At 31.8% G+C, this 9,758-nt stretch overlaps 1 protein-coding gene across 1 annotated transcript; it reads left to right on the top strand.

Moving 5' to 3' along the window:
* The first annotated feature begins 559 nt into the window (after window positions 1-559).
* On the top strand, window positions 560-2,949 carry LOC114759932 (zinc-finger homeodomain protein 3-like). Its single transcript, XM_028949172.1, has one exon. The coding sequence runs from the start codon at window positions 1,529-1,531 to the stop codon at window positions 2,516-2,518; it is 990 nt and encodes a 329-aa protein (XP_028805005.1). The 5' UTR covers window positions 560-1,528; the 3' UTR covers window positions 2,519-2,949.
* Window positions 2,950-9,758: the final 6,809 nt, after the last annotated feature.

Genomic DNA, 9,758 nt, shown 5'->3' with positions numbered 1-9,758 from the left:
ACGCAATATCAATTTTTTTAAAAAAAATTGTGTACTATCAGATTTTAATGCCATTATAATTTAAAAATCTTTCAATAGTAGATATTTTTGAATTAAAAGACATACTTTTCATAAAAATATATTTTCAAATTTATTAGAACTTATAATTGTAATTGACTCTGATGTAAATTTGGCCAATCTCTACGTGCCTTTCTTCTGTCCTCTCCACTGTCTGACACACTCTGCTACGCTCTAAATGGCGTAAACTTGATGGCTGATAGTGCAAGCAAAGCAATCGCCCCACTTTTTTTTTTTTTTTAATCTCCCTAGTTTTATTATTGTTATTTCTTTTTTTAAAAAAAATTTTGCGCTGCTGTAACTTTCTAATCTCCTTCCCCTAAAAACTCCACTGTGCATTCCTCTTTGTCTGTAATAACCCCTAAAAAAAAAAAAAATCTGCTTTTCTCTCTCCCTCTCCCTCTCCCTCTCCCATCTTCCCTTTTAGGCTGTTGTTTATTACTTCTTATTTCATTCCACTCCCAAAACCACTCTATCTAACTTGTGTCTTCCTTCCTCTCTTTTCTCCGCCATCTCTCTCTCTCACTTCGTCTTCCAGTTTACCCTAATTCTGTTCCCTCTCTCTCTCTCTAGAGTTGAAATCGAAGGTGTTTAAGCTCTCATGAAGAAGCTAAGCTTACTTCTCTCCAAGCTACAACTTTGATGATGCTCTGGTATGCTGTTTTCAGTTTCTTCAAATGCTCTCTTAATTCATTTAAAGAAACAAAGCTACAGCTTCTTCCATGGTTTCGTTATTTTCCCACTTTAATTAGCCCATAGCTAGAGAGACTGAGATTGTTTATTTGTTTTCTGTCTGTTGTTGACTCTCTCTCTCTCTCTCTCTTATTGGATCACTTTCTCTCTCCTTTTCATGAGATAGCTTGGCTAGAAAACGCCGAGAGAGGGAAAGTGTTTTGTTTGCTCTTATCAGAAAAGAAATTAAAGTTGTTACTCTTCTCATCAATCCCTCATTAGTTTCTCAGACTTTGCTGTTTCTTGCTCCTTCTCCTTAATTACTTTCTGTTCCTAAATTTACCATTTCTTTTTCTCTATCTTCTTCTGGCTAGCTAGTCTCTTTCCTTTTGGATTGAAGAGGAAATATCCACCACCCAATTACTCTTCTTTCTAGCTAACGAGCTAGCTAGCTTGCCAGATCACTTTCATCATCAACTTGGTCATCACGCAAAAAGCAAAGAGAGAGCCCTACATTTTCTCCTGTTGATTTCTCTTGCTGAAACTGTTAATGCCCAGAATCTAAAAGAGTTGATAATCACGTTTGCTAAAGCTGTCTAGCTAGCTTCCTTCTGCAGGTGGGTGCTAAGACTTGTTTGAATTGAGCCTGTGCCAAACACTTAGAGTTTTCAATTTCTTCTCTCATAGTTTCCCTCTTGTGATTTCCCTTTTGGTCTCCAAACCAGCGAACAAAAGAGTGTAATAATAACCCCCAGAGAGAAGGGGAAAAAAAGGAAGAAGGGGCAAAAAAAGAGAAAGAATGGAACTTTCCAGTGAAGAAGGAGAGATCCCAATCCCAATAAACAGTACCACTAGTTATGGAGGTGGCAATAATGGCCATGGCCACCTGATCCACCACCACCATAATCACGAGCCTGCAATCCACAGCCACATGATCCCTAATTCCTCAGTACTCCCAGTAGCATCAGCACCGCCCCATAACGGTGGCAGCGCCGGAGGAGGAGGAGGCGGTGCTGGCGGTGGCGGCATGGAGGAGGATCAACATGGGCCCTACAGCAAGAAACTAGTGGTGAAGTACAGAGAATGCTTGAAGAACCATGCAGCTTCCATGGGAGGAAATGCCACAGATGGTTGTGGAGAGTTCATGCCCAGTGGAGAAGAAGGAACGCTTGAAGCTCTCACTTGCTCAGCCTGCCATTGCCACAGAAACTTCCACAGAAAAGAAATTGAAGGCCATGATGAACAACAACATCAACATGATTATCATCATCATCACCATCATCAATATCTTCACCATCCTTATAGATTAGGTGGTAGGAAGCTTCTTCTTCCTCCTCCTGCTGCTGAAACCATGGCCTACCCTACACCTCCAGGTAACATCTTACCTTCTAGAATGATCATGCCCTACAATGTCATGGGGTCCCACTACTCATCCCTCCCTTCAGACTTATCTGATGACCAAGAAGATCATCCTCATCCTGATCCTCATCATGGGATGATGAAGCCACATCATCATCATCAGAATAAGAAGAGGTTCAGAACAAAGTTCACACAGGAGCAGAAAGAGAAGATGCTGAGCTTTGCTGAGAGAGTCGGATGGAAGATTCAGAAACAGGAAGAATCTGTGGTGCAACAGTTTTGTCAAGAGATTGGTGTGAAAAGAAGAGTGCTTAAGGTTTGGATGCACAACAATAAGCACAACCTCGCCAAAAAGATCAATCCCACAACTACAACTCCAACTCCAACTCCAACTGATCCTCCGACTACTACTACAACTTCACCACCTTAATTAAAAACCATAACTATTTTATAATCATTATTATTGCTTTTATTTATTACTATTAACCCTTTGGTTATTTCATTATAAGGTAGCTAAAAGTGTTGACTTTCACTTCCTTCTTCATGTTTCAGTATCTTTCTAATAATTTTATCTCTGTGGGTCTGTTTGAGTTCTCTCTTTCTATATAAGATAATATATATATTCTGTGTACTGTGGGTTTAGTTTATTAGCAGATTTCATTATTGGGTGAAGTTTCAGTAGTTCTGGGTGTTGGTGATGATGTTGCTTCTCTTGAGCCATTTTATTTAGCGAAGGGCATATATATATGGATATGGATAATGCAGCACTGAGTCTGAGGTACTACATATAATGTATTCATTATTTTCTCTTAATTAATACAACGATGCAGTTTTCTATAATTTGAGCTTTTTTTTATTTTTCTTTGATAGAGACAAATTAATTGCCTCTTGTATTTCTTTTTTCTTTTTTCTAAAAAAAAGATTTCTTTCATATTGTTGTGCTTCTGACATTATTATTATCATTTAGTTGATTATTAAATATTATCATCAAATATAATTTACCATATAATTAAATCTATACCAGGTTATTGCGCTGTTGATGTCTTCTCACTAATGTATTACAAGTTCATACAATTGGGAAGGAAAGAAATAGAAGAACTTTAATTCTTTGGGGTTGGGGGGGAGGGGATTAAAGCGGTTAAATTATAGCTTACTCAAAATTTGATTAAGTTTCGAATATTGTTAAGATAAATGGAATTAAGCGAAAATATGAATTAAATATATTAGAAACTGATGATGATTACCAGAAAAAGTTAAAACTAAGTTTTGTTGCATTATTTTGTCCTTACCTCCGATGCTTTGGATTCTATTTCCTGGGATAGCGTATCCTAATGTCAAGGGTTACCTGTGGAAACTGTCGCAAGACAAAATATTCTATATAAATATATATTTATATTCTGCATGTAATTTGATTTCAAATCATGTTGAAGTCTAAAATGCAAATGATAAAAATATAATAAAACCGTAGATAGAGAAATGCTACGGGACCAGTTTTGGACAGCTAAAAAGTTATATCAAATATATGTGGAAAAAAAATCAATGAAAGAATCACATATGGAAAACTCAAGAATAGTTATATTAATAATTTTTTGCTAGGTTTTTAAATTTATATTAAGGGTGATATTGATTGATATGTACTATTTTGTCACTAGAAAAACTAAGAAAAACTATGTATTTTTTGCTGCATGCGACATAAAAAAGATGATATATAACATGAAAGTTTTCCTAAGATTATATATATTTTTCTAACATTCAAACCATTGAAAAATAGGAGGAAATATTGAAGAACAAAAAAAAAACTGCATCAACAAATTAAATATTGAAAAAACGTGCATAGGTCCCAAAAAATATGCTAGTTATTAATGATTTATAAATAATATGACTATTTTAAGTTCTATTTTCTATTATAATCATATTGATGATAATTGAGGACCCAAAATTCATAAAATTAATAGTTAACAGGTACATAAATTAATTTTTTTGGATAGAAAAATATCCTTGGTACTTATTGAAATTACATATTTCAGACTCATGAAAATCACACTTAATTCTGTTCATATATCATGCTAATGCTTTATAAAAAAAATCATAATCTAGAAGAATATATATAAGCACTTAATGGGGAAGAGGTAAAAATATGTAAACACTTAAGCTTTCACTAGCTTTTCTGCTATTTTTTTCTTGTCATCTGACTCGTTCTGTTATGTCTCGCTTATTTAATTTATAGATAAATTGTTTTTACTTGAATAATATGTACATGCATAGTACAACTTACCGCTTTGCTAATGTTGTAACTAATTTATACTTCTAAGGCCAGAAACTCTAATCGGGTTGTTTATCTTTTTTTGTGGTCCATACTTGCAATTTCAGCAGTCCTCCCTTGGGCCTATGCTGATATTTGCTTTTTGGGATTTTGGAAACTCATCCCTGCAACCTTAATAAAACCTCAACTTCAAATAACCATGACCCTATTCTACACTATTCATCCAACTTTGGCTTTATCAATAATCTTGGTTTGGGTAGAGTAATACAAAAGAAGGCTATAACTTTGTGCTTCATTTTGGGTTTTATCCAAACTTAGGCTTTATTTGAGTCAACGAATTTTGACAATGAGCACGGAATAATTGTTTTTTTTTTAATAAATAAGGAATAATTATATATATGAGTTACAAGTATATAATAATTGCGTTCCACGATTATAATTGACTATTATAAATACATACTTGTTGTAAAATGAACACAGAACACATAGAGGTAAAGCCTACTACTAATATGATGTAACTTCAATCAACTATCACGTGCATAACTCTCTTGATGTACTAATCCACCGTTAGTCCTTTTTTTTAACTCACGCCCCATTATGTATACTTTTTTTTTCCCTCAAAGAGTTTGAACTCACAACTTCACATTTAATAGATATTTAAAAGAGGCATTTGATGTCTTTAGACCATAAGAGCTGAATCTTGACACTCTAGCCTGGGCATCAGGTCGCACATTTCATTTTTAATTATGGCTTTAGTCTCTTCTTGCATTGTTCATCATCGTTTGCCGTGGTAAATATGTCTAAACTCTAAATTTCGCGCCTCTTTATCGTTGACCGTACAAAAATGCATGCATGTTCATCAATTCGAATGCTCGAAAATGTTGATTTAAACCAATGGGATAAAGCTCGAAAATCAAAAGGAGAAAGGGGGAGAATGAAGAGTGCTTTGCTATTGCATGAGAGATTTGACCTTGGAAGGCATTTTGGACTTTCAATCACCTGGGTAAGCCTTTCTAATATAATCTCTCTCTTAGATTTTTAAATTTTGTGATATTGGAATTCTAAAGTCTATGTGGGATTTTGAAATGCCTGAGAATTTGATTATCAAATCTTTTAGGTTTAAATGAGTTATATGAATTAAATTAAAAATTTAATCGATTTAGTTTTGTTCAATCTTAAACTATATGGAATTTTGAGTTAAGGGTCGATTGTAGAGTTGAAAAATTATTGGGCTTGGCGAACCTTTCTTCCATGATCTGTCATTTAAAATGCATGCAATATATCTTCATCATCCTTTACTTAGGCATTTCAATCATTTGATCAATACTTATATCTTCTTTATAGGATCTAGATCCTTAAAAAGATTTAAGGAACTTTTTGGCAATTCTCCCTTAGCTTTTGATATATTGGTAATAAATATTTATTTTTATCAGAAAAAAGGAAAAGAAAACACTTTTACAATTATTGCACAAAAATCACGAGGAGGACGTCACGGTTGCTCTGTAAAGCTGTTCCTACAGGGAGCGAGGGAAAAGGATTCTCTAAAATTGAATTTATTTATTAATAATTTTTATTTTTAATGTGGAAATCATCACTTTATTCTTTTGTTATCCATCTATATATTCCTTCTTTACGTGTCTTGTTTTTATCTGTAGGTGCTTATGTTGTCTCTTGTTTCAGTAATTCTGCATGGCTCCATTACTTTTTCACTTTTCTTTCTTCTTTTTTGTCTTCCCCAGAATTATTCTCTTGCTCTTTTCACTTTTTTAATTCTGTCTGTCAAATAAAAATATACAATAAAAATCTTGTCAACAGAATTGAACTACTAAGAATTCACATTTGATCTATCGAATAGAACAAATATTTTGTAACTATCAAAATATTATCTAGATGAAAATTATTTTCATATATACTCATTATTTTTTTTTATAACACACTAATAACATTAAAGGCCAAGAGAATAATAAGGGTGTTTAGCTCTATCTTGCTCTCGTGTCACATCCGATTTTGGACAGGACAAAGCTATCTTGGAACAAGACAGGATATGGGACGGGGTCTTTGGTCCCAAGTCCAACCATCCCAATTATATTATCATTTTTTAATTTTATAAATTGATTTTACTTATCAATTTTTACTTTTATTATATTGTTTACAAGTTCTTTTGTACTGGTTATATGATATTTATTTAGTGGATATTTTGAGTTTCTTTATGTTTAATTTTGTCTTTCAAGATTACGTGATGAATTTTTTTCTCTATGACAATTTTTTTATCTATTTTCTTTATTTTATTTATACATTTTTTATCATGAGTTTTTATTCTCTATATAAAATTGGTTTTTAAATAAAAAATTAAAAATTAAAAGGAAATAGACAGAACGTTGTTGTCCTGATTAATTAATTGTTGGAAATCATGTCATTTAAATATTTTCCTTCCCCACACACTTACACTCATCCTTCTTCACTGTGGGTAAAATGTTAGAACAATGTATTCACCGTGGGCTCTACTTTCTTCTTATGCATATTAGTATATTGCAAACCTATACATACATACATATATATATATATATATATATAATCGTTCTTATTAATGAAGTAGTACAGAGAACTTCAGATTAGCTGGTAAAAAAAAAAAGTAAAGATTACTGCAGATTCAAATAGATTTTTCTTTTAATAAATATGATGTGGATAGAAACTGGGAAATACATCATTTTTTCTATTTTATATATATATATATAAATATAACTAGCATGGGGTGGTGTTGTGTTTTGCACTATACATGTTTGATGACTTCATAAAGTTTCTGTATTATATATAGATTATTCGATCATTAGAGATTCAAAGATTTAGTTGATACTCTCTCCGTCTTTTTTATAAGATTCAAAATTTTAAATTATGTGAACTTCTTTATAAGATATAGTTTTAGTTTTTCGAACGTTAAATGCATTTTACAAATTTTACTCCTAATTAATTATTTGGAAAAATTTTGATTAAGGACCACAGATGGGAATTAATTTTAAACAGCCCTAAAAAAATTCTAAAATATCACTGCAGAACCAAAGGATCAAACTGAAATTAAAATTATGAATAAGATTACAATAATACCCCTCATTATTATTTTTTTAAAAAATAAATATTAATGGTCACCGGAGTTCCGACCACCGACGCTTAGATGGCTGCCGCTGGAGGTTGGAGCTCCGGTGGCTAGAAGTTTTTTTTTAAAAAAAATATGGTGACTAAGGGAAGGTTTGAACCTATGACCCCTTGGTACACAAAAAATAATGTGATCACCAAGCCAAGCAAACCATGTAGTCAAATAATGCAAATGAAAATATATATAACAAAGCAAACACAAGCATCCAAGTGTAAGTAAACAAGTAAAATTCGACAATTTACAAGTGAAATTTATCAATTTATAACAAAAATTTGGCAATTTACAAATAACATAATGGAATTCATAATCCTAAATGCAAGTGTTTAAGTGTAAATGAACAAGTAAAATTTGAAGATTTACAATAAAAGTTTATGGATTTACAATCCAAATTCGGTTATTCACAAGATACACAAGAGAATTCACAACAAAAAATGTAAGTATTTGAATGTGAATGAACAAGTAAAATTCAGCGATGTACAACAATAATTAAGATATTTACAACCCAAATTTAACGATTCATAAGAAATATAAATACTTATATTTGAAGTTGTAGATTCTCTTATTGGTTTTGTAATGCTTATGTTTCTTATGAATCATTGAATTTAGGTTGTAAATAGCCAAATTTCACTTATTCATTTACACTCAAACACTTACATTTTGGGTTATGAATTCTCTTGTGGTTCTTGTGAATAGCCGAATTTAGGTTGTAAATCCATAAACTTTTGTTGTAAATTGTTGAATTTTTTTGCTCATTTATATTTAAACACTTGTATTTGGAGTTATGAATTTCATTATGTTATTTGTAAATTGCTAAATTTTTGTTGTAAATTGCTGAATTTCACTTTTAAATTTTTGAATTTCACTTGTTCACTTACATTTAAACACTTACATTTGGGATTGTGAATTCCACTATGTTATTTGTAAATTATCAAATTTTTATTATAAATTGCTGAATTTCACTTGTAAATTGTCGAATTTCACTTGTTTACTTACACTTGGACACCTGTGTTTGCTTTGTTATATATATTTTTATTTGCATCACATAACTAAATGGTTTGCTTGGCTTGGTGGTCATATTATTTTTTATATGCCAAGGGGTCATGGGTTCAAACCTTCCCTTGGTCACCTTATTTTTTTAAAAAAAAAAATTCCAAGCCGGAACTCTGACAACCATTAATATTTATTTTAAAAAAATAAAAATGAGGGGTATTATTGTAATCTTACTCTTAATTTTAATTTCAGTTTGATCCTTTAGTCCTATAGTGATATTTCAAAATTTTTTGAGGGCTGTTTGAAATTAATTCTCATCTGTAGTCCTTAATCGAAATTTTTCCTAATTATTTCATCTTTTTCCCATACATAATTTCATTTTTTTCCTCATTATTTCTCGCTCACACTCTCATATAAATAAGGGCATATTTAGGGGGGAAAGTACATTTCTTACGAAGTTATTATTTTTAATTAACGTTAACAAATTGTTAAATCATGCAATCTGATTATTTAGATTTTTTAAAAAGGATTGGTGGAATAGTGTTCAGTAGGCCTTTTCCTTTTTAGCAAGAATAATAAGACAACGAATTAATGGAATATTACAAAAATTTTGGATAAAGTTCAGACCTTAGTTTTTCCTCTTAGCATTGATTAAGAATAAAATTATTGAATCGCCAAATATGAGCTATAGTTTATTACATTGATTGGGCTGCATAATAGAAAAGCAAATTGTCTTGGGGTGAACAAGATTTGATGGTCATTATTATTAGGATGTGCAATATGTTATGGGGTTGGTGCTTTTAGAGATCAGATGATGAACTTTCTTCTAATAATCTCACAAACAATAGGATCCCCTTTTCTTTGGTGCCTTGTCTTAGGAAACCAAAGTCACCTTTGTTATGCCAATCATCAAATTACTTTGTTTGCTTTCTTTTTCCTTCTCTCTTGCCTCTTTCTTTGGCTCATTTTTTGCTTTGGACATGCTTGTCATCATCAAGACAACTACTAATAAAATCATTCTTTTCCTTTTCAAGCAATTAACACATGCCTTCTAAATCATGCTAGGCTTTGCTCTCTTTAGCTCGTTCTTTCTTTTTTATTATTACCCTCACCTTTCTAGTGTGAGTTTATCACAATCGCTTGCAGAACAACGAAAAAATCTAATACTTCTTCTAGTCTTAACTATAAGAGTTAGATAACTATAATTTGCAGAGATTAAAAAATCAGTTAAGTTAATATTTGTAAAAAAAATTTGTTAACCTCTCT

The sequence above is a fragment of the Neltuma alba genome, unplaced genomic scaffold (genome assembly GCF_004799145.2).
Source record: "Neltuma alba isolate B1F8T4 unplaced genomic scaffold, ASM479914v2 tig00010920_pilon, whole genome shotgun sequence".
Taxonomy (NCBI): domain Eukaryota; kingdom Viridiplantae; phylum Streptophyta; class Magnoliopsida; order Fabales; family Fabaceae; genus Neltuma; species Neltuma alba.
This window is presented reverse-complemented; position numbering and strand designations above follow the sequence as displayed.

Coding starts and splice junctions, on each gene's coding strand:
- LOC114759932 (XM_028949172.1), top strand. CDS start 1,529: ATGGAACTTTCCAGTGAAGAAGGAGAGATCCCAATCCCAATAAACAGT.